The sequence below is a fragment of the Cebus imitator genome, unplaced genomic scaffold, assembly GCF_001604975.1.
Source record: "Cebus imitator isolate Cc_AM_T3 unplaced genomic scaffold, Cebus_imitator-1.0 Scaffold545, whole genome shotgun sequence".
Classification (NCBI taxonomy): domain Eukaryota; kingdom Metazoa; phylum Chordata; class Mammalia; order Primates; family Cebidae; genus Cebus; species Cebus imitator.
The window spans coordinates 824,526-851,310 of NW_016107860.1; the positions used below are offsets into that span (position 1 = coordinate 824,526).

The window sequence follows — 26,785 nt, forward strand, 5'->3', positions numbered from 1 at the left end:
TGGCCAATGAAGCATTTCTAGGAACATATCCATTATGACACATGACCATATTGATTACCAGTCTGGTTTTGACCACTAATAATTTGATAGGAGACCCATCAGAAAATGGCTCCATTTCAGTGACAACTTCCTTTCCTTCAAGGTCCTGCTGTGGTTGAATACCCTGTGGTTTTCCAGAGCTCTGACACTCTTGTGTGGAATTCCTGGTTCATGAGATGGGCTCTCACCCCTTACTTCCCCATGAATTAGCTGTTCCTGATAAGCCCTGGTTACCCTGCCACACATATAGTCCACCTTTCTTCAGGTCTCCAGATGTCAAGACAACATACTGATGGGTTATTACCAACTGCCTAAAGCACCTCCACATTTCAGAAAACATTTCACACAGAAGAGTTCAGAATCCTGGGAATCAGTCCACATTTTATTTTATAGTACATTCATATAAGTTCCTGCATTTCCAAGGTAACCAGGTCACATTCAGGTTAGCACTGCTGGTAACAAAATCATACAATTACCCTGGCTTCAAAAACAAGAAAAGGTGATGCACATCTTTCCCTTTAATACTGCGGAAGACAATACATCACAAAATAAAATCTCTAAAATCACATGCCTTTTACAATCCAGTGTGAAGGCATATAATTTATGTTAAGATTAGACCATATGGAACATGAGAATAAAGAGTTTGAAAGCTCTCTAAAATTTCCCCCAATGCCATCTTTCTCTTCTAACTGCCAGTTGGTACATCCTGCTTCAACGCCTTGGGAAGGGAGGGGCAGAGGAAAGCAGGGGGTCATTTAACTCTAAATTCGTGGTTTTCTAGGCTACTTCTATAGAGATCACTTAACCTAAAATTCTGAAGAGTTAACAGGCATGAGGGATGGTAATATAGGAAGCACCTGAAAAAATTTCCTCAAGTCACTGATGGGAAATTTAAGTTGTGAATTTTTGTGAATTTTCAACTTTACAGAAAGGAAAATCTGTTATCACATCTAGTAATATGTTAAGTTCTGAAGATACGTTTTCATTTTACTGAATGAAAATCCTATGATCCATGCTCTGGTCTTGAACCAGGTCAGAAAAACACTGTAATCTCCATCTGCAATATTTCCCATAGGCCTCCTATGAGTGCAGCTGCCCCAACCCTTGAAAATTTTAAGAAGTCAAACTGAGCTATAATAAAGACACAAACAAAATAGGTAGGAGAATATTCAACTATGTGAGAAAGCAAGAAATTAGATTTGTTTGGATCTTTTTTCTAGATTAAAAAAATATTATAAAATGCTTTGGACCCTGGTCCAACATAGCTGGAATGACACGTTGTTTAAAATGCAAGCCCCCATCCAGTAAGACAGTGTGCTTATGAAGCACCTTTCTCTTAGAAGTTCAATGTGCTTTAGGTATGATTATTAATTTTATAATTAAATTATTCAGAATATACTCACTTACTGTTAACTCCAGTGACTAAAGAGCCCCTGCCACTTGCTGCCAAGAAATTCAGTCCTGAACTTACAAGGTTAGGAGTGAAACTGATATGCATATTTGTTGACTCCAAAAGAAATACCACCCCTTTTCAAGGCAGAAAAAATGAGAGAAGAGGGAGTAAGACACTTCTTAAAGAAGCCACAAAACATCTTATGAAAAACCAGAGTCAGTGCATGTCTTATAATACAACCCCTGAAGAAAGCCCCCCAGCAGCAGGGTGAGCAGAGGGAGCAGTGAAGATTTTGAAACCAGAGTGACTTGCAGTAACTGCCTAACAATAAATTCACAGAGTAAAATGCAGAATAGTTGACATATAACCAAGGTTTATGTTGTATCTAGAAATATGTTTTATGTTTTTAAAAAAAATTGCAATGCTCTCCAAAAAATTTTTCTGATAATTCATGTACAACAGAAGGCACTGTTATCCGCATAAATCCATTGATTCTGCATGGCAAAAACCTGAGACGTGCAAGTCGATCCAATCCTCTAAAACAACCTTGGGCATTCAGCCTTTGGAGCATATGGTTTGTCCTTTCCAGTCCAATGATTGTTTTTGTTTCATTTCATACTTACAGTAGCTGTTTAAAATATATATTTCAGGGTGACAAAGGTCAAAGGGGAAAGAGTAGATAAATGTGCTGCCTAATGTCAGTTGGTAACTGGTACAGCAGGAGGGACCTAAAAGCAGCCCCTTCATTTCATCCCCTTGACCCTCACACTCCTTTTGTGAAATAATATGCAGTGATGACATTTGGTCAGCTGACGTTCTTTTTCCTTCAGTTGTTGCTGGGCACAGTCCCAAAGTTAAATGCAGAGAGGACTCCTTTGTTTTCAAAGGTGAAGCCTCCCTGTTGTTCAATCTTCTTCTTTGCCTCTAGCATTTTTCAAAAGAAAAAGGGAGAAGAAAAAAAGTAATGCTTAAGGTGACAAAGTTGGAGATGACTCAAAGGAGCCAAATTCTGTATATGCTTAGAACTGTGAAAGAATGTGACTCGTGGTATTAGTTATTCTGCCAAAGTGAATGTCAGCCTTTAACAGACCCACGTCAATAAGTAGGTATGTTCACTACTGTGGGAAAATCTGCAAAAATCGAGTGAAAAGAAAACATATCTCAGAGTTGGATTCTATTTCATTGTCTCTACTGCTGAAAGGGGGCCCAGGCTTCTCATATCAGGAGAGCTGATTCAGAATCTGCACAGAGCTGAAAATCTAAGTCCATGCAGAAGAACCAGCATTCTAAACTTTAAATGTCGAGTTTGCAATGTTTCCTACTAAAATTTTTTTGTAACTACAGAATCTTTTCCAATGATAATCTACAAGTAACTATAATAATCAACATAAAATAATAAAACAATCCCTCCAGCTTAAAAAATGAAAATCAATGACAAGAAACAATGGCAAATAAAGCCCAACAACAAGAAATGGAGAGCATTCCATTTCCAGGAATATAAGCTCCTTGCAAGAATTCAACAAGTCCCTTTGGCCCACGGCTGAAATGTTTAGGGGAGTGATCCAGCTGATTAAATCTCCCGCAGCAAGACTTATCCCAACCTTTACTTTGTATCTTTGCCTCCAATGTAGGATAAGAATGTGAATGAGAACACCACTAGGAGACACATATGAATGTGCAGGGTTTTACAGAGTAAGACATCATGGGTGATTAAAACAAGAATCATACAATAATGACAATTCCTTAGAATTTAGAAGCAGTGTTTAGGTGCCACCTGGCTCATCAAATAGGCTGACCATTGGCACTCCGACACATGCATTATACCCTGGAGGTTACAATGGCTGACCTGCCACTGTCCGTCGGTGCTCTGCCAGTGTGTACACCTCCTGCAGTGCCCTCCTCTGATCCTCACTGAGTGGTGCCATCAGCAGCTGGTACCAGGCAGCATCTCGATTCTGCACAGCTGTTGCATTTTGGGAGGAAAAGACAAGAGGATAAAGTGACTATTAATTCAGAGAACAAGTAGTAACATAATTACAAAGAAATTATTCCAGACAGTAAAAGACAAAGAGTACAGTACTACAACACACACGAGGTAATGAAACTTATGCCAACAAAAGATTATTTCTGAGTACCCACTTAGTACCCAACTATGTGGGATATCGAAGGAAGGTTAGGACATTGCAAATCTCTAGTCTGCCTAGTTCTCTACCTCCTTTGCTGTCTTCTAGGGATGTTCTCTAAAATCCAGAACACCTGTACTCACTCATTACCATTTTCCTCTGGAATTTTCATACCACCTGCGGCTTCAGCATTGCTACTACCCCAAGGATTCAAATCTGTACCTCTAGGAAAAACCTTCCCCTAAGCCTCCTGGACTGTTCCATTTAAATAGCTCATCTCAAACTCAACATAACTGAAACCAAATTTAACAATTCCCTCCCAAACCTTCCATCTCCCCATTTCCCTCACCATTTCTATTAGTCTCCCAGGCAAGTCAACCACTGTAAATCCTTAACATCTCTGAGCATGCCCTCTCCACACCCAAAGCTCTGCTTCTTTCTTAATGTCTTTCATCTACATGCTACTTTCCATCAAATGTCACCCTTCCCATTCCAGGTCTCTATATACCTAAATTAATAACATCATCTTCTAACACTTGGCTCCCACATCTAGCCCTTTCCAGCTTTTTCCTGCACATCATCCATCACCAGATAATTCTCCTGAAGCGAATTACCACATCCCCAAGTTCACTGCCTCAGAGAACAACTTTCAACACTACTCCAACGGGCAATGGGATGGACCACATCAGTCCAGAATTCAAGGCCTCTACAGCCCAGCTCAACGGTATTCCTTCACAGTATTTAAGCAGTGGCCCCTACATTCTGGTTTAAAGCTGCTTGTCATTTGAGGAGTATCTTTAAAAATACATCTCCTGAGATCCTACTCAAGACCTAAACCTTCCTTGGTAATTATGACACACACCCATGTCTGGAACTACACTAGGGCACACTCTTGGTATTTCCATCCCCATGTTCATGCTGTTATTTTCCCCACGCTTTGGAATATAGTTTCTTGTGCTCTCTGCCTCGAATTCCTGTGAATTTCAATAAAAACATCTACGTAGTTTTTTCTTCATTAATGGTATTTGTAGCAACACTAAAAAACACCAATATATTAAGCTAGTAGTGCCTTATTAGTAACAATATATACATGTAAGGATGTTCATTTTAATATCCCTTGTAATGGTAAAAACATTGGAAACAATTTTAAGTGTCCCACAGTGGAAATAAATTACAATATAACTATAGAAATACTATCTAACCATAAAACAAATAATCCATATTAATGAGATTTAAAATAATTTATTTGATGAATAATTTTCTAAATATCCTCACTGGCTTTTTATTCTGTAAATTTTCCATTTCCATTTTCCATTTTTCTAGAGGTTACTGGTCTTACACATTTGAGGATGGCCTCTGTACACTGTGTACATTACGCCTATTATGGATATTTGGCAAATATTTTCTCCTCCCAAATCATTTATGAGTCCTGTGACTAATTATACTGTCCTTTGTTGTATAAAATTGGCAAATTACTTATGAAGTAAAAAGTCACTCTCTTATGACAGCAGTTTCATTTCAGGGATTGTGAATTACTAATAGGTTGATAGCCACAATTTTTAAGCAACACATGCCTGAAACACTTCATCCTTTGCTATAAAAATGCTTCCCCATTTATGCCTAGAGGATGAAAAATATACACAGATACTCTTGCCATATATTACTTTTGCAAAAAATAACCTACAGGCTCACCTTGCTACTTCACAATGAAAGTTGCCAGGATTTGGTGATAGGTGTTTCATTGTTTTATTTTCAATCATTTCATGTACGTATGTTTAAGGATTTCTATCATAAGGAATAAGTAAAAATTTTTTTAAAAGAATCTAGACCAATCTTGGGCAGATATCAAAACTAACAGGAAGAAATGAAGAAAGAGTTTAGAAAAAAATATATCAGAAGATGTGGGGAGTAAAGACATACTTATCAGAGCTTGTGTAAAAAACTGATATTCATCCACACTATTGTCAAGGTCCAGTGGAGTACTGAACCCCTCAAGGGCAGTTTCTTCCAATACTTCTTCATCCCAATCATCATCATCTTCCTCCTCATCTTCACCTCTTCCATTATTTGACTGCATTGCTTGAGCAGTTACATTCGTCTCCTCTTCATCACTTGAAATCTCCTCTGTGAATCCATTAATTATTTAAAAGGAATCAAAACACATAAGGACAAAATATAAAATTTCACGACAAAAACCAAAGACTATAAAATCACACTCTGGAAAGGAAAAATCTTCCACGTAATTTTAATAAAAATAAATCTTATCTCTGGTCTAAAGAGGAGAGCCAAAAAATAAAAAATAAAATAAAATAAATAAAACTTATATTACTATAGAGTTTGCTAAGTTGAGAATATCCTTATGCTCCTCACTGAAAACAGGTTCCCTAAACCTGTTATCCAGATGAACATTACTACTGTTATGCTATGTAAGTTCATTAATACAAGAATATTATTCAGTTGCAGATTTCAAAATTTCCTTTGTTTAAAAAAAGTGACTGTGCAGTCAGTGCGTTTTAGACAATGACTTCCTATTGAGAATTCAGTCCTCTTAACAAACTGAGTTGATTATGCTTAGAAATGCCCAAATGAGGAGATCATTTCTGCTAGTAGAAACAGTAAAATTACAGATCCAGCCATTCCACTTCAGGGTATGTATCTAAAATATTTGAAGTCAGTATGTAGAACAGATGTCAGCAGCCCCTTGTTCACTGCAGCATTATTCACAATAGCCAAGTTACAGAATCAGCCTAAGTGTCCATCAACAACAGATGAATAAAGAAAATATGGATTCTTTAAAATGAAACACTATTCAGCTTTTAAAAAGGTAATTCTATTATTTCCAACAACATGGGTGGACCTGGACATTATGGTAAGTGAAATAAGCCAGGCACAGAAAGACATATACTGCCTGTTCTCCCTCATACACAGAATCTGAGAATCAAACTCACAGAAGTAGAGCGTAGAATGGTGGTTACCAGAGGCTGGAGGTAGTGGGAATGGGAGAATGTCGGTAAAAAGGTACAATGTCTCAGACAGAAGAATAAGGTTTTTGTTTTTTTGTATGTGTTTTTTTTATATCTATTGTACAGCATGGTGAATATTGTTAATAGCATATTGTACATTTCAAAATTGGCAAGACTGTAAATTTCAAATATTCCCACCATTAAAAAGGGTATTTAAGGTGATGGATATATTGGTTTGACTTAATCATTCCATATTGTATTCACAAATCATAACATCACTTTGTATCCCATAAATATATAATTTTTAAATTTATAATAAAAAAGAAATAGCAAAAATGTAAAGAAAAATAGTTCGCTTTGTGTGGCTTGAAAAGTTAAAAACTTGAACTACATTACATATCACCATGGATTCTGTATCTATTTTCAGTGTCAATCTGTTCCTAGCACTGAGATTGTAACTGAAATACAGGAACAGGAAGGCAGTAAATGCAGAACCAAATTAAAGATAAGACAGAAAACCTGGAGTAAACCCAAACCAGGTAATATTAACCTAAAACTAGTTTCATTACACACACCATATTGAAGCGGATGGATTGAACTAGGTAGTTTCAGGAATAAGGCACTTAACCATAGTTTGGACCAAATACACACAAAAAAAAATGCATGGCAAAGTATAACTATTAATACAAAGACTGAGAAATACCTCAACTCAATCATTCCATACTTTAGCAGGAAGTACAAGAAAGTCTGGGATACTACTAGAAAATTTTCCCTCAAGCCATATAAGTATAAGCCAATAAAGAGTTACCAAAACAAGAAATTAGAGATCATAAAATGCTGGGGGGAAAAAAAAAAAAAGGATTCTACAACTGTTAGCACATAGTTAGCTAAAAACAAAATAAAACAAAAATCACACATACAACACTTCTAGTAAAGAAGGATTTCTTCAAAAGGCCTACACAGATCTCAGAAAAGCAAATTAGAAGCTGTATTTTGTGCTGGGGAGGGGATAAAGGGTAGTTTATAATCCCTGGTATGTGAACATACTGGGATGATGCCAGTTAAAAGTATTTTAAATCTACACATGTTAAAATCACAGAATTTAGCATCAAAAATAGAGCTGTTTGTTTACCAGGAAGCGTTCTGATTTTTCTCAGCTAACGAGGTATCTGTTTTTAACCAGAAGAGGAAAAACTCCACCTGAAATTGGAGAATGCTACTTCCTAGACTCTAGCAATTAGCTCCGAAATCTCATCACTAAGCAAAACAAAGGTCTAATGTTCAACTCTAACAATCTTATTCTGACTCTCAATTATGTAAATCTACTTCACTTATGTACCATAATTTATGTTTAAATCACAAATATATCTCTCAAATATAATTTTTGATAGTGAGTTACCTCAGAACCATTACCAAAAAAAGACACTCTACTAATCTGTAGTACTAAAACTTCAGTTATTAAGCTAATGATTCATTTAACTCATGGCTGCTGCCTTGATGAGGCTGTTAGCACAAACAAGAAAATTAGATACTAGATTGCTAACTTATAATCAAGACTATTTGATTGTTATAAATACGTTTCCTAATATGTAACAACATCTATTAGGCTCCATATAAAAAAAATCACTGAGTATATTAGGTGTCAGAAGGTGCACAAATCTAAATTTATATCACATGATACAATTAATAGCAAGTCAACCAAGCCCAAAATATTTGTTCTATGTGCAGCGGGTCAAAGAATGTACATCTGTTTAATGACTCCATATAGACTAGTATTCAGAAAAAATGCATACACAAATCAAAATTAATTGTAGCATTCATTTCATTTAGAAGACTTTACCATTTTCTTCCACATCAGCTTTCTCCGCTTTTGAACGATCTTCCCTGTTTACCAGTTGTCTAGTAGCACAGACTTGCTTTAGGCCAAGGAAAAGGAAAAGAATTGAGGGAACAATCTGTCCCACCACAGCATCTACTGCAGGAGGTCGATTTTGCAACTCCAAAAGGATACTCAGTCCTATTATACACATCTTCCGGTCATGATGCCTGCAAATTTTGAAGAAAAAAAAATGTAGACATGAAAAGTGGAATAAAGAATAATTTTGGAGAAACTACAAAAAGAAATGTCCAAGGCATACTCTAAGGTTCATCTGTTGTTATTATACAGAGACATCCTCCACCTTGTACTGAATGAAATCCTATATAAATCAAATTCTGTAAACCAATTACTATCAAAGACCTATTGGGAGCCTGCAATTAACATGATGAATCTTACTGTAATATCGATTTAAGATTAATATAAATGTGAGCCTTGGCATAAGGATTTTATTAAAGCAGAAATACCTGTATTTGACAGCATAAAAGTCCTATACAATGGTGAAGGAAAATTAAGAGCTTCTTAGACTCTTCCAACATTAGATAGAGCTACAGGTTTCTTGGGACACATACTCTACACAAACCCTAAGAAGTGAAAGATGTTTCAAAAACTCAGCATCTAGCAAGCTCGTAAGCTGAACTTAATGTAAGTAGTCTACTAAAGTCCTCTGTTATAAAATAGTATAAGAGAAAATAAGGACAAGGAAAATTTAATTCAGAAAGAAAAAAGTTTGATCAGTATACATTAGACATTTTTCTATTAAATGTTTCCTCTAAGTTGCTTAAAACTAAAAAATTAAAAATTAAAAGATTACATTGGCAAAACATTCTTAAAATTTTAAGTGTGAATAAACAATTCACTCGCAGTGACTCAATTTGTTTAAAGAGAGAGTAACAAATCCAATAATGAATATTTTACAAATTTCTGTTATTCTTCATTATTTGCATTCCTTGATTCAAGTACAGGAACTGTACTTGACCTGAGGACCTTCTCATCCACACAGCCCTGCAATAGGTGCCAACTGGATCACAGCAGAAAAGACAACCAGGGCTCTAAAGAATCCAAGGAAGCACAACCCAAGGACCCCCAGTCTACACAAGAGCAGGGTGAACCTTTCTACCTTTGGGAAATTGCTTCCAGGTGCTAATAAAGACACAAGAGGACCAACCACTTAACTTTAAATGACCAAATCTCTACTCCCTAATCTTTCTCAGAGATAACTTTAAGCACAATTTATTTGAAAGTATGTTCTTCTCTTCAAGGTTTTAATCACAAATCTCTATCAAGGATAAATTCCAGTGTCCTGTAAGTAGAAAAATTAGAACACGCATAGCAGCTTATAAATATGTTCCTCCATTCCTATCTCCCCATCCTAATCCAGGCCTCGATCTGTAGCAGCAGTGTCTTAACTACTGTGGGGAGTCTGTTTCTCTCAGCAAATGTTTCTAAATGATCTCTCACAAAACGTAAAAAGAATACTATTAATTTCCAGTGTTTTAAAACAAATTTGATAGTGTTTTAAAACAAATTAAACAGCTAGCTAAATTTCTAGCATAGCATAGTCACTAATCTGTGTTGGGTGACCTGAAGTGGGCACATAACACCAGTTGGGACCTCTTTCTATTTTTGAAAACAAGAAGAGTGCTTCACATAAAGTCAAATTCTCCTACTGGGGCAGCACCTGGGTTCCAAATAACAAGCCTTTTGATTCCACTTTTGAAAACACAGTCCCTTGCAAAGAGTTAAATATTCTGTGACATTACATTATATCAGTGCCAGAGGGGTACCTTCTGACTCCATTTAGAATGTTTTTACCCAATGACACTTAATCATGAAACCCAGACAGACAATTAATTCTTGCTACCTAAAGATATAAATCATTATACACATTACATACTTTTTTTGTGCAAAAAAAAAAAAAAGCAGGTAAGGGCTACATCTAATTTTCAGAGCCTGCATTCCTTCTACTAGATTATACTGCTGAAATACAGTCTTAATCCTCTAAAAATCAAATATTAACAATACACTAAAAATCCTAAGACATGAAAATTATCTTTGTGCACACTATTATATGCAAATAGGAAAAAGCAAACCCTCCAGAAACAGAAAAGCTGTGTAAAATCCAAAAGACACATACCCAAGAAAACAATCTGTGTCACTCATCCACTGATTTATAAACTGTACAGTGATAGGTCCAGAGTGGTGAGGCAACTGAACTCGTTCTAAAGTATGTAGCAGCAAATCAGGGTTGTAGTACAAGGCAGCAATTGCAACCTGAAGACACATTGTACGAAGCTCACTAGTTTTGACCCCTCGAGTTAATCTCTCCAAAACAAGTTGAACGAAGAGTGGAATGCACTAGAGGACAAAAAGAAAGAGAGTCAATCACAATGACAGCCCAAGTAATTTTAATAGAAAGCTGAATATTGGCAGAGCATTCTCAATAAATAACACAGTCTTAATGGCAATGAGACTTTTGACTATTTAAATCGTTTTATTTAAAAAGATTTATATTATAAAAACCTAAAGAGACTAAATAGACAAAGAAGTCCCACAGCAGTGCCAGAAAATCTTTTTCCTTCTTAAGTAAATTGAAGTCAGCTGAAGACTATTCTATAAGGGTCCAAACTCAAAGGGTGGCAATAATCCCTATGTGGACACAGCTACTTGCACATCTAAGGTGAAATGACCGCGTGTCATTTTCTTTGACAAATGAAATTGGAAATAAATGAATGGGACTGTGAATAATTATGATGTAATCGATTGTTTTTGAGAAAGAAAATTCCTGTTGGTATATAAGATGAAAAAGACTGAAGAAAAAATGGTGGACCCTGAACTTTAAAATAATATCTGACTCTAATTCTAAAGTGCAATATTGATGAACTAATTTTACTAGAACTATTTCCCGATAATTATTTTCAGTCAAAGGGGATGAGCTGAAATGATTTGTATAAAATAAAATCTGAGGTCTTACTATAAGCCCCTTTTTAAATTAAACTTTTAAAAAATCAAGGTATTCCATAGAAATTTGAGTTATATTTATTATTTTCTTTTTAGTAGGCCAAACTGCATGTATATCTGGGTTAGCAGACTAGTAGTCTGGTTTAGGATAACATATTAAATCAAAATACATGACTACACATACTTTTAAGACTATACAGCTCTTTACAAAGATGAGATAACTAGTTTAATTCTATGTTTACTTCTCATGCTGATACAACATATTCTGTGTTCTAATTTGAGATAACACATATAAGCTATGTTAAAAATTATTATCATGGTCAAATAATTAGTTGTGAATAAACGCAGCCAGAAGAAAACATAAAGTACTTTTGGAAAGCTCTGAGATGTTTTAAAACATTTCAAAATTACAAAAGTTTCAAAATAACAGCTAGACAGGTGGAATAAGTTCTGGTGTTCTATAGCACCATGGGAGGACTATAGTTAACAGTGATAGATTCAAATAGCTAGAAGAAGAACATTGAATGTTCCCAACTCAAAGAAATGATAAATGTTTCAGCCATTGGATATGCTAATTACCCTGATCAGATCACTACACATTGTATCAAAACATCACTACGTATTCTACAAACATACAATTATGTCAATTTAAGTAAATAGAAAATAAAGTTTCATTTTAACAAATATTTACTATTACACACAAAGCCATAAGAATATAAAGGAATTGTGACATTTTAGCACTAGTAAAACTAAAAGAATTCCTTTAAATTAAAATAAAACAAAATTGATTATGGAGGCTCGTTGGACAACTATGTAAATACACAATTAGAGCAGTGTGCAGCTGCAAAAGGAATGCAGACTACCTCTATCTGCTACTATGTAGTGATCTGCAGGACATGTTACTTAGTGAAGAAGGCAACACAGAAAATGTATAGTATGCTACTGCTTACCTAAGAAGGCAAGACTAGGGGAAGAAAAGGAGGAGAAGAAGGGTAGAGGGATGGGGTAGAAGGTGGACTCCCTGAATATACCATGTCTTATAAATTAGACCTTAGAACTGTGTCTATGCTGTAATATTCATTACCAAAAAAATTAAGCTATTTCTAAAAGTTAAGATAAAATGAAGTAAATGAATCAACCAAACGAGGATTATTTTAATAACTTTAAATTGTAATGATTTGACTGTATTTTCACTATATATTGCTAGTGTATGAATATATTAGAGGCAAAAAGAGCTACTAAAAAAAATAGTAACCATTTCTTGGTAATAATGTTGGTACAATTCGTCTGAGACTAAATGTATCCATTAGTGGGATAAAGCAAGCAAGTAATTAAAATGAGAACCAGAATTTTTGGTGTGGGAGTTATAAAAACAGAATCAAGCAGGTTAAGGATAAAGAATGTAGTCATGAATTTGAATGGGAAATATCTGTATTATAGACATAAAGATGGAAATGACAGACATGGGGACTCTAGAAGAGGTACAGGAGACAGTGGGGCAAGGGTTAAAAAATGAACTGCTGGGTACTGTGTTCACTACCAGGGCAACAGGTTCAAACGGAAGCCAACTCAAGCCTGTAATCCCAGCACTTTGGGAGGCCGAGGCGGGTGGATCATGAGGTCAAGAGATCGAGACCATCCTGGTCAACATGGTGAAACCCCGTCTCTGCTAAAAATACAAAAACATTAGCTGGGCATGGTGGCGCGTGCCTGTAATCCCAGCTACTCAGGAGGCTGAGGCAGGAGAATTGCCTGAACCCAGGAGGCGGAGGTTGCGGTGAGCCGAGATCGCACCATTGCACCCCAGCCTGGGTAACATGAGTGAAACTCCGTCTCAAAAAAAAAAAGGAAGCCAAACCTCAGTATCACACAATACATCCATGTAACAAACCTGCACATGTACCCCTGAATTTAAAATTTAAAAAAAAATCATCTATGTATATTAATATGTTACTGACTAAAAAAAGCCAAACAACATATTTCTTGGCTCTATTTTGTAAAAACAATGACCAACCCAGTATCAACGAATATATATATAAATAGCAATATTATATTAGTTATATACATTGATATGTATTAGTATATATGTAGCTAATTATATCTCAATTTACTAGCAAGATATATATTAATAGTATATATTACACACATATTATATACACATATATACTATACCTATACCTATATATACTTTAGATATATATGTATAGCAATGAATATCCCTTGTGTCCAGCTTGTAGTCTTGAATACCATTTCCCAGGCTAGGACTGTACACCAAGACAGCAAGGAAACTACAAAGACCATTAGAATCAGGTCAAAAGAACTCAAGGTAAATTCAAGAGGCTCTCATTGGGCAAAAATGAAACAATTATACTTGAAATACATTGAAACACATAGAGTACATTTGGATCTACACATTCATAAGGATACTAACAATTTTTAAAAACCAAACCATTATAATAAAACACTTTATTGATCATCTTTGGAGGATGCTAGGTAAGAAACTTATCTTGCATTATGGTAAATAAAGGAAAATACTCAAACTGTTTACAGGATAACCTGGTAATTTATGAGAAAACATTTCCCTTTACAGGAATATTTCAGCTAATAAAGAAAGAAGAAATGACAGAATTAGAAGATCCTAACAGCATGACAGACCACCAAACATACTGTGCCTCCTAATAAAATTACACAGAATCACCTATGCCAAATAAGTCAAACCTGAATCCAAGTCCACACTAAATGTAATCACGAATTTACAGGAAATTTGGAGGAATGGAATGCCAATCAACACAGTCCTTCAGCTGTACTTGAGTGCGCTATAATGGTAACCTCACCAACAGTAGAGATCACCTCTTATCCTTAACTTTCTGATACATAAATTCTTGAATACTGCCACGGTCTCGATATGGTTTGTCCTCCCAAAACTCATGTTGAAATTTGATCCCCTATGTGACAGGTTTTGTCAGGTGGGGCCTAGTGGGAAGTGTTTCAGTCATGGTGGTGATGGTTGACCCCTCATGAATGCCTTGAGGCCACTCTCCTGTTCTGATGTAATGAGCGAGTTCTCACTATCATCTGGCACAACTGAATTACTTTTTGTGGGCATGAACTAGTTTCTATGAGAGTAGGTTGTTACAAAGCAAGGACACCCCTGGGTTTAGCCCCTTCGCATGCATCCAACTTCCCCTTTGACACTCCACCATGTTGTGACACAGCACAGGCCATAACTTGCCAGTTTCTGGCCTACAGAATGGATTCTAAATGTTTTGGCATGGATTTATTCTACAGTCTTCTGAACCTCTCCCCAACCTATCTTTATATTATTAAATTCTACTGCTCAGAAAGCTCCAAAATCCAGTCAACAGAACTAAACACTTCTTTAGCCCTGCTCATGTCTTGTGCTTTACTACCTTCTTATTTTGTTAACATCACCATTTCTTTTCACTATATCACCTAAAAATTATATAATAACAAAGGAGAAAATGAGGCTTCAAAGATACCTGTCAGGACCAGATGTGGTAGTTCACACCTGCAATCCTGGAACTTTGGAAGGCTGAGGTTGGAGGATCACTTGAAGCCAGGAGTTAGAGAGCAGCCTAAACCACATAGTGAGACCCCATCTCTACAAAAAATTTTAAAATGAGCTGGGCATGGTGGCATATGCCTGTAGTCCTAGCTACTCAGGAGGCTAAGATGGGAGGATCACTTGAGCCCAGGAGTTTGAGGTTACAATGAGATATGACTGCACAATTGCACTCCAGCCTAGGCAACAGAGTAAGATCTAATCTCCATAAAAGAAAAATTTAAAGAAATATCAGTAAAACTTTGTAATTTTTTAGAAAGGTCATAATTTTTTTTGTCACTTATAGCCAATAAAGTTTGGGGGTAAAGAGAAGTAATTCTCAAAAGTAAAGATTTTGGTGATAAGTAAATAAGAAGTTCTGTTGAGATCAAAAAGATGGACCAGCAGCTCACCAGAGATGGCCAAGGAAGGAGACAGCCAAAGCAAGCCTCCTCAGGTAAAAACGAACCTCAAAAGATGAACTTTGTTTTGTTTTGTTTTGTTTGTTTGTTTGTTTTGAGATGGAGTTTCACTCTTGTCGCCCAGGCTGGAGTGCAATGGTACAATTTTGGCTTACTGAAACATCTGGCTCCTGGGTTCGAGCAATTCTCCTGCCTCAGCCTCCCAAGTAGCTGGGATTACTAGTAGGTGCATGCCACCACACTCAGATAATTTTTGTATTTTTAGTAGAGACGGGGTTTCACCATGTTGGCCAGGCTGGTTTCGAGTTCCTAACCTCAGGCAATCCACCTGCCTCAGCCTCCCAAAGGGCTGGGATTACAAGCGTGAGCCACTGTACAGGGCCATGAAGATGAACCTTCAAAATGTGAAATCAGCCATCATAATGCTTAAATAATAAAAGAAACTACTGTTAAAGAAAGCTATGAGACAATATCTCAAAGATAAAATTTCAGTAAAGATAAAGGCATTACAAAAGATAACTAGGCTGGGTGCAGTGGCTCATGACTGTAATCTCAACAGTTTGGGAGGCTGAGGTGAGCAGATTACCTGAGGTCAGGACAAGATCAGCCTGGCCAACATGGCAAAACCATGTCTCTACTAAAAAAACAAAAATTAGCCGTGCATGGTGGTGCAAACCTGTAATCCCAGCTACTTGGTAGGGTGAGGCTTAAGAATCACTTGAACCCAGGAGGCAGAGGTTGCAGTGAGCTGAGATTACGTCACTGTACTCCAGCCTGGGTGACAGAATGAGACTTCATCTCAAAAAAAAAAAAGAGAGAGTGAGAACTAAATAGAAATTCTGGACTTAAGAAGTATAAGCAAAGATCTCAAATCAATAATCTAACCTTTTACTTTTAAACACTGAAAAAAGAACAATTAAACCAAAAGTAAGCAGGCGGGGAAAAAAAAAGATTAGAGTGGAAACTAATGAAATGGAAAACACAAAAATAGAAAACAAAACCAAAAGTTAGCTATTTGAAAAAATCAAAATTGGCAAGCTTTTAGCTCAACTAAGAAAAAAAGAGAGATTACTAAACCCAGGAACAAAACAGAGTCATTACTATGGACCCTACAAAAACAAAAAGACATAAGGAAATACTATGAACCACATGTAATAAATCGGTAAGTTGAAAAATTCCTAGAAAGATGCAAACTACTGAAATGAATTTAAAAAGAAATTTAAACTACAAATAGATCTATAACAGAGACCAAATTGGCCATTTTAAAATACCCACCAAAACCCAAATAAAACGCACACACAAAAAAGGGCCCAGAGAGTTTCACTGCTAACTCCTACCAAGCATTTAAAAGAGAATCGCAGTCTTTCACAACTCTTTGAACAAAGAGAAAGGATGAATACTTCCCAACTCATTCAATGAGTCCAGCAATACTGACATCAAAGCCAGACAAAAACATCACAAGAAAAGAAAATTAGAGATCAATATTATTTTATGAATACAGACACAAAAATGCTTTTTAAAAACTACCAGGAAACTTAATCTAGAAATATATACAGAGATCATACTTGATAAGTGGGATTATACCAGGGATGCAAGTTTGATTTAAAATCTGAAAATCAATTAATGCAATACCACAAATGGAAAACATCTCTATTCTAAAAGGACAAAAACCACATGATCATTTCAATAGATGCAGAAAAAAGCATTCTGCAAAATTCAATACCCTTTCATGATAAAAGCCACAAGTTAGCAATAGTCCAGAACTGAACCTGACAAAGGGCATATATGAAAAGCCCACAGGTAACATCAGACTTTAAGGTGGAAGATTGAATGTGTTCCCTCCTAAGACCAGGAACAAGATGAGATGTCTCTTTTCATCAAAGCTATTCAACATTACACTCCAGGTTCTAGCCAGAACAATTAGTCGAGAAAAATAAGAGGCACCCAAACTGGAAAGGTAATACTCTATTTGCTGATAACATGATCCTGGTTATAGAAAATCCCAAAGAATACACTAAACCATTATTAAAACTAATAAATCAGTTCAGCAAGGTTGCAAGATACAAGATAAACATGTAAAACAATTATATTTCTATACACTGGCAACAAACCTGAAAATAAAACAAAAAACTCCATTTACAATAGCATCAAAAAGAAAATACATAAAAATATTTTAGTAATAGAATTGAAAAACTTATACTCTGATAACAACCAAAAATTGTTGAAAGAAATTGAAGTCATCCCATGTTTCAGGGATTGAAAGACTATTTTTAAAACAGAAATACTTCTCAAACTAATCTACAGATTCAGCACAATGCCTTTCACAATCCCAGCTAGCTAATTTACTGACATTGACAAACAGATCATAAAACTCATATAAAAATTTAAGGGACTCTGAATAGCCAAAACAATCTCACAAGACAATGCATTACAGGACCCAAATCTCCTGACTTCACAACTTATTACAAAGCTAAAGTAATAAAGACAATGCAGTACCGGAATAAGAACAGGAAGTACATAAATCAAATGGATTGAGTCCAGAAAAATCCTCACATTATGGTCAACTGATTTAACAAGAATACTAAAACAATTCAACGGGGAAAAAAATAGTCTTTCCCACAAATGTTGCTGAAACAATGTCATAACTACATGCAAAAGAATTAAAATGCAGACCCCTTCCTCATACTATGTACAAAACTTGAATCAAAATGGATCAAGACCTAAATATAACAGAAAAAAATATATAAAACTTTTAGAACAAAAGAGGGTAAATCTTTATGACACTGGAGCTACCAACGTTTGTTACAGATGACACCATCAGCTGGGCATAGTGGCTCATGCCATTCTCCCAGTACTTTCCTACAAAAATTAGCCAGGTGTAGTAGCCTGCAGTCCCAGCTACTCAGGAGGCTAAGGTGGAAGGATTGGAGGACAAGGCTGCAGTGAGCCAAGATTGAGCCACTAACTCCAGCCCAATGTTTTTTTTTTTTTTAAAAAAAAAAAAACAAAACACCAACAAACCACAAACAATAGAAAAACAAATGGACATCATCAAAATTAAAAACATCTGTGCCTCAAAGGACACCATCAAGATAACTGGGAGAAAATTTTGCAAATGATGCCTGATAACAGGCTTCAATATAGAATACATAATGAACTCCAGCAACTCACTAAATAGACAAATAATTACAAATGAGCAAATGATCTAATTAGACATTTCTCCAAAAAAAGACAAATGAAAGGCCAGCTCCTGAGGGATCCAAGATGGCCAAATAGGAAAAGCTCTGGAGTGCAGTTCCCAGCGAAAACAACGCAGAGGGTGAGTGATCACCGCATTTCCAAATTGAGCTATTACAGCCCAAAGACCAGGAGATTCCCAGGCTGAAAAGCGCCATGAGTTTCCAGCATGGCTGTTTCAGCTGGCACAGCAGGTCTCCACACAAAAACCCACACAAATCTGGGCAGCCATTCCAACTGGCACCTGGAAGGCCTGGGAGACAGAGCCACCCATTCAACTGAAGAAAAAGGGAGCTGAAACGGAGCCAGGTGATCTGGCTCAGTGGGTTCCCTCCCCACGAAGACCAGCAATCTGAAACGCTCTGGATTGAGAGTTTTGTAGCAAGTGCAGCTGGACCTGGGACAGTCCAGATCTGTGGGGGGAAGGGCATCTGCCATTACTGAGGCAGTCTACCATTACTGAGGCAGTCAGCCATTACCGAGGCAATCCAACACTATCAAGGCAGTCCGCCATTACCGAGGCAGTCCGTCATTACCAAGGCAGACTGCCATTACCAAGGTAGACCGCCATTACCAAGGCAGTTCTAACTATACCTCTGTAAACAAAACCGCAAGGAAGTTCACAGAGCAGGTAGGCTTTGCCACCTCATGGCAGCTCAGCAATGCCTCTGATGGCAGACTGTGACTAGGCTACCTCCTTGCTGGGCTGGGCATCTCTGAAAAAAGAGAGCAGCACATCAGAAACTTATAAATAAAGCCCCACCTTCCCAGGACAGAGCACCTGGAAAAAGGGCGGTTATGAGTTCCACTGCAACAGGCTTAAACATACCTGCCCAGCAGCTCTGAACAGGACAATGGGGCTCACAGCTCAGCACTTGAGCTACTATAAGGGTCAAAATGTTCCCTCAAGCAGCTCCCTGATCCCCCTGTATCCAAAGAGACACCTCATAAAGGAGAGCTCACGCTGACATCTGGCAGGTATCCTTCTGGAACTAAGACAACAGAAGAAGAAACTGGCAGCAACCCTTACTGTTCTGCAGTAGTTGCAGGTGATCCTCAGGCAAGAAGAATCTGGAGTGGACCTCCAGTAGTCCTACAGCAGAGGGGCCTGACTATTAAAAGGAAAACTAAAAAACAAGAAGAAATAACTTCATCATCAACAAAAAGGATGTCCACTCAGAGACCCCATCCAAAAGTCACCAACTACAAAGACCACAAGTAGATAAATCCACAAAGACAGGAAGAAACCAGCGCAAAAAAGGATGAAATCACCCAAAACCAGAATGCCTCTCCTCCTCCAAGGGATCACAACTCCTCACCAGCAAGGGAACAAAGCTGGATAGAGAATCAATCTGACGAACTGACAGAAATACGCTTCAAAAGGTGAGTAATAACAAACTTCCCTGAGCTAAAGAACATGTTCTAACCCAATGCAAAAAAATTAAGAACCTGGAAAAAAGCTTTGAAGAAATGCTAATGAGAATAAACAGCACAGAGAAGATTATAAATTACTTATATAGCTGAAAAACACAACATGAGAACTTTGTGAAGCATGCATAAGTTTCAATAGCCGAATTGACCAAGCAGAGGAAGGGTATCAGAGATTGAAGATCAAATCAATGAAATAAAATGAGAAGGCAAAATTAGAGAAAAACGAGTGAAAAAAATGAATAAAGCCTTCAAAAATTATGGGATTATGTGAAAAGACCTAATCTACATCTGATAGGTGTACCTGAGAATGATGGAGAGAATGAATCCAAGCTGGAAAACACTCTTCAGGGTATCGTCCAGGAGAATTTCCCCAACCCAGGAAGGCAGGCCAATATTCAAGTCCAGGAAATACAGAGAACACCACAAAAATATTCCTCAAGAAGGGCAACCCCAAGGCACATAATTGTCAGATTCACCAGGGTTGAAATGAAGGAAAAAATGCTAAGGGCAGCCAGAGAGAAAGGTGGAGTTACCCACAAAGGGAAGCCCATCAGACTCACAGTGGATCTGTCAGCAGAAATCCTACAGGCCAGAAGAGAGTGGGGGCCAATATTAAATATCCTTAAAGAAAAGAACTTTCAACCTAGATTTCATATCCAGCCAAACTAAGCTTCATAAGCAAAGGAGAAATAAAATCCTTTAGGAAGAAGCAATTGCTGAGAGATTTCATCACCACCAGGCCTGCCTTACAAAAGCTCCTGAAAGAAGCACTAAACATAGAAAGGAACAAGCAATACCAACCACTCCAAAAACATACCAAATGGTAAAGAGCATTGACACAATGAAGAGACTGCATCAACTAACAGGCAAAATAACCAGCTAGCATCAAAATGGCAGGATCAAGTTCACACATAATTATTAATCCTAAATGTAAATTATTAACCCTAAATGTAATATTAACATTATTAACCCTAAATGTAAATGGGCTAAATACCCCATTCAAAAGACGCAGACTGGCAAATTGGATAAAAAGTCAAAACCCATCAGTGTGTGGTATCCAGGAAATCCCTCTCACATGCAAGGATACACATAGGCTCAAAATAAAGTGGTGGAGGAAGATTTACCAAGCAAATGGAGAGCAAAAAAAAAAGCAGGAGTCGCAATCCTAGTCTCTGAGGAAATAGACTTTAAACCAACAAAGATCAATGGAGACAAAGAAGGGCATTACATAATGGTAAAAGGATCAATGCAACAAGAAGAGCTAACGATCCTAAATATATAGGTACCCAATGCAGGAGCACCCAGATACATAAAGCAAGTTCTTAACAACCTACGAAGAGACATAGACTGGCATACAACAATAGTGGGAGACTTTAACGCTCCACTGTCAATGTTAGACAGATCAATGAGACGGAAAATTAACAAGGATATCCAGGACTTGCACTCAGATCTGGACCAAGCAGACCTAAGAGACATCTACAGAAATCTCCACCCCAAATCCACAGAATATATATTCTTCTCAGCACCACATCACACCTACTCTAAAATTGACCACATAATTGGAAGTAAATCACTCTCCATCAAATACAAAAGAATGGAAATCATAACAAACAGTCTCTCAGACCACTGTGCAATCAAATTAGAACTCAGAATTCAGAAACTAACTCAGAACTGCGCAACTTCATGGAAACTGAACAACTGGCTCTTGAATGTTGACTGGATAAACAACAAAATGAAGGCAGAAATAAAGATGTTCTTTGAAACCAAGAATGAAGACACAATGTACCAGAATCTCTGGGACAAATTTAAAGCAGTGTCCAGAGGAAAATATATAGCAATAAATGCCCACATGAGAAGAAAGGAAAGATCTAAAATCGACATCCTATCATCAAAATTGAAAGAGCTAGATGAATAAGATTAAAAAAAAAACCTCAAAAGCTATCAGAAGATAAGAAATAACTAAGATCAGGGCACAACTGAAGGAGACAGAGACACCAAAAAAACCCTTCAAAAAATCAATAAACCCAGGACCTGGTTTTTTGAAAATATCAACAAAATAGACTGCTAGCCAAGTTAATCAGAAAGAAAAGAGAGAAGAATCAAATAGATGCAATAAAAAAATAATAAAGGGGTGTACCTATGCAACAATCTTGCATGTCCTTCACATGTACCACAAAACCTAAAATGCAATAAATTTAAAAAATAATAATAATAAAGGGGATATCACAATCTATTACACAGAAATACAAACTACCATAGGTGATTACTACAAACTCTATGCACATAAACCTGTAAACCTGGAAGAAATGGATAAATTCCTGGACACTTGCACCCTCACAAGCCTAAACCAGGAAGAAGTGGAAACCCTGAATAGACCAATGACAAAGGCTGAAGTAGAGGCAGCAATTAATAGCCCAGCAACCAAAAAGAGCCTAGGTCCAGATGGGTTCACAGCTGAATTCTACCAGACATACAAAGAGGAGCTGGTACCATTTCTTCTGAAACTATTCCAAACAATCCAAAAACAGGGAATCCTTCCCAAATCACTTTATGAGATAAACATCATCCTGATACCAAAACCTGTCAGAGACTCAACAAGAAAAGAAAACTTCAGGCCAATATCCATGATGAACACAGATGCAAAAATCTTCAATAAAATAATAGCAAACCGATTGCAACAGCACATCAAAAAGCTTATCCATCACGATCAAGTAGGCTTCATCTCAGGGATGCAAGGCTGGTTCAACATACGCAAGTCTATAAACGTAATCCACCACATAAACAGAACCAAAGACAAAAACCACATGATTATCTCAATAGATGCAGAGAAGACCTTCGACAAAGTTCAACAGCTCTTTATGCTAAAAACTCTCAATAAACCAGGTACCAACAGAACATATCTCAAAATAATAAAAGCTATTTACAACAAATCCACAGCCAGTATCATACTGAATGGGCAAAAACTGAAAGCATTCCCTTTGAAATTTGGCACTAGACAAGGATGCCCTCTCTCACCACTCCTATTCAATATAGTATTGGATGTTCTAGCCAGAGCAATCAGGCAAGAAAAAGAAATAAAGGGCATTCGATTAGGAAAGCAGGAAGTGACATTGTCTCTATGTGCACGCAACATGATTATATATTCAGAAGACCCCATCATCTCAGCCCAAAATCTCCTTAAACTGATAAGCAACTTCAGCAAAGTCTGAGGATACAAAATGAATGTGCAGAAATCACAAGCATTCCTATATACCAATAACAGACTTAAAGAGAGCCAAATCAAGAACAAACTGCCACTCACAATTGCTACAACGAGAATAAAATACCAAGGAATACAACTAACAAAGTATGTAAAAGATCTCTTCAAGAAGAACTACAAACCACTGCTTAAGGAAATGAGAGGACACAAACAGATGGATAAACATTCCATGCTCATGGTTAGAAGAATCAGTGTCATGAAAATGGCCATACTGCCCAAAGTAATTTATAGATTCAATGCTATCTCCATCAAGCTACCTATGACTCTCTTCACCGAATTGGAAAAAAACACCTTAAACTTCATAAGGAACCAAAAGAGAGCCTGCATGGCCAAGACAATTCTAAGCAAAAAGAACAAAGCTGGAGGCATCACACTACCTGACTTCAAATTATACTACAAGTCTACAGTAATCAAAACAGCATGGTACTGGTACCAAAACAGAGATATGGACCAATAAAACAGAACAGAGGCCTTGGAAGAAATGCCACACATCTACAACCATCTGATGTTTCACAAACCTGACAAAAACAAGCAATAGGGAAAGGATTCCCTGTGGGAAACCTAATAAATGGTGTTGGGATAACTGGCTAGCCATGTGCAGAAAGCAGAATCTGGATCTCTTTCTGACACCTTACACTAAAATTAACTCCAGATGGATTAGAGACTTAAACATAAGACCTAACACCATAAAAACCCTAGAAGAAAACCTAGGCAAAACCATTCAGGACATAGGCATAGGGACGGACTTCATGACTAAAACACCAAAAGCATTGGCAACAAAAGCCAATATAGACAAATGAGGTCTAGTTAAACTCCAGAGCTTTTGTACAGCAAAAGAAACAATCATTAGAGTGAATCAGCAACCAACAGAATAGGAAAAAATTTTGCAATCTACCCATCTAACAAAGGGCTAATATCCAGAATCTACAAAGAACTAAAACAAATTTATAAGAAACAAACAAACCCATTCAAAAGTAGGCAAAGGATATGAATGGACACTTTTCAAAAGAAGACATACATGAGGCCAAGAAACATATGAAAAAATGCTCATCATCACTGATTATCAGAGAAATGCAAATCAAAGCCACATTGAAATATCATCTCATGCCAGTTAGAATAGCTATCATTAAAAAATCTGGAGACAACAGATGCTGGAGAGGATGTGGAGAAATAGGAACACTTTTACACTGTTGGTGGGAGTATAAATTAGTTCAACCATTGTGGAAGACAGTGTGGCACTTCCTCAAGGGCCTAGAAATAGAAATTCCATTTGACCCAGCAATCTCATTACTGGGAATATATCTAAAGGATTATAAATCATTCTATTATAAAGACATATGCACACATACGTTCATTGTAGCACTGTTTACAATAGCAAAGATCTGGAACCAACCCAAATGCCCATCGATGATAGACTAGGCAAGGAAAATGTGGTACATACACACCATGGAATACTATGCAGCCATAAAACATGATGAGTTTGTGTCCTTTGTAGGGACATGGATGAATCTGGAAAGCATCATTCTCAGCAAACTGACACAAGAGCAGAAAATCTAACGCTGCATGTTCTCACTCAGAGGTAGGTGTTGAACAATGAGAACACATGGACACTGGGAGGGGAACATCACACACCAGGGTCTGTTTCAGGGGACTAGGGTAGGGACAGCAGTGGGTAGGGAGGTTAGGGAGGGATAACATGGGGAGAAATGCTGATAGAGGTGATGGGAATGGAGGCAGCAAACCACACTGCCATGTGTGTACCTATGGAACAATCCTGCATGTTCTGCACATGTACCCCAGAACCTAAAGTGCAATAATATATATATAAAGGCCAATCAGTACATGAAATATGCCCAAGATCATTAGCCATCATAAAAATGCAAATAAAAACCACAATGAGACACTACTTCACAAATGAAACAATTGTTGGCAAAATCATGAAGAAATTGGAACTCTCTATCATTGCTGCAGGAATGGAAAATGGTGTAGCTGCTTTAGAAACAGTTTTGACAGTCCCTCAAATGATTCAACACAGAATGACTATATTCTACTCCTAGAAAATGAAAACATAACCAAACAAAAACTTGTACACGAAAGTTCCAAACAGCATTATTCATAATGGCCAAAAAGTAAAAATAACCCAAATGACCAACAACTGATGAATGGATAAAATGTGATTTGACTATACAATGAAATATTATTTGGCATTAAAAGAAAGTATCAATACACACTATCACATAGATGAACATTGAAAACCTTATGCCAAGTGAAAGAAGCCAGTTACAAAGGACGACATATAAGATTATTCCATTTATATAAAATGCCCAGAATAAGCAAATCCATAGAGACAAAGTCATAGTGGTTGCCCAGAGCTTGGGGCAATTGACTGGTAATGAGTTTTTTTGGGAGAGGTGATGAAATATTCTAAAATTGTGATAACAGTTGCACAATTCTGTGAATACACTAAAAACCGCTTACATATAAACTTTAAATGGATGGAATGAATTACATGTCAAAACTGTAAGAAATACATAAAGTTAAACAGAACTAAAAGAAAAAAATCACATTTTACTTAAATATTTCAACATTTTTCTTATTGATCATCGTACCACAATAGTATCAAAAATTGCATTAATCTTGTTGAAAACAAGAATCAAAATTAGTAACTTATTAAAAATATAAAGTATGAAATTTTGCCTTTTAAATTGGTCAAGAAAAACTTCTTTCTATAGTACCTTAATTGCTGGTTAGAAAAGGTACCTGGGAGTATTTAAGTAAAATACACAAAAATAAAAGGAACGTGAAAATCTCTGAGACTCCATCTGAGTAGAATTTACTCAGTTAATGTTTCCTTCATTATTTTTTTATAGCAACTTAAATTATTACATATTTTTCTGTGCATGCCTTTCTCAGCAAAGTACAGTTTCCAAACTACTTGGCTCTTTTAGTCATTTAAACAGGGTTTGTGCCAGCAAGCACAATCTATAGGCTGTCCTTTCCATTTTTCATCATAATATAAACAAAATGTCAAGCAGGCATGTAAACTTCAAATGTAACTGTCAAGTAAGGTGCTTTCCAGACATACATTACCTGATCAATTCCCCTTCCTTTGCACTGCAGAATGATTACTTCCAGAAGTTTAGCTGCGTGACACTCTGCATCTTCTCCTGCATCTCCACATAGTACCTGCAGTAATTACAATTTAGCTTAGCAGTGAGTGGCACTGCATAGAGGTTAATCAAGTCCACATGAAACAAATGTCCCATATACATTCAGCCATAGGAATCATAGCTTTGCTTGTTGTTCAAGTTTACCTCGCCAACTCAAAGAAGAATGGTCAAAATAAATTCCATCTGTCATCTCTCTCATTTCTTATTAGGAGCAATAATTCACTTATTTGACCTTGGATTAATAAAGTAGACTATATGAGTTAATTTTCCAGATAAATGAAGCTTCGCTTTAAAGGCACCAAAACTATAAAATGAAACCAAAACAAAATAATCTTCTTTTTTTTTTTTT

General features: G+C 36.8%; 1 protein-coding gene across 2 annotated transcripts in view; it reads right to left on the minus strand.

Moving 5' to 3' along the window:
- Positions 1-393: 393 nt before the first annotated feature.
- Positions 394-26,785, minus strand: part of IPO8 (importin 8) — a 73,067-nt gene continuing 46,675 nt past the window's right edge. For both annotated transcript variants that reach the window (XM_017515250.1, XM_017515251.2), the window contains 6 exons: positions 26,357-26,452; positions 10,532-10,752; positions 8,359-8,564; positions 5,476-5,679; positions 3,279-3,395; positions 394-2,356 (listed from right to left, as the gene is read on the minus strand). In XM_017515250.1, the coding sequence (XP_017370739.1) occupies positions 2,259-2,356; positions 3,279-3,395; positions 5,476-5,679; positions 8,359-8,564; positions 10,532-10,752; positions 26,357-26,452 (942 nt within the window). In that variant the 3' untranslated portion in view covers positions 394-2,258. The remainder of the gene's footprint in view (positions 2,357-3,278; positions 3,396-5,475; positions 5,680-8,358; positions 8,565-10,531; positions 10,753-26,356; positions 26,453-26,785) is intronic.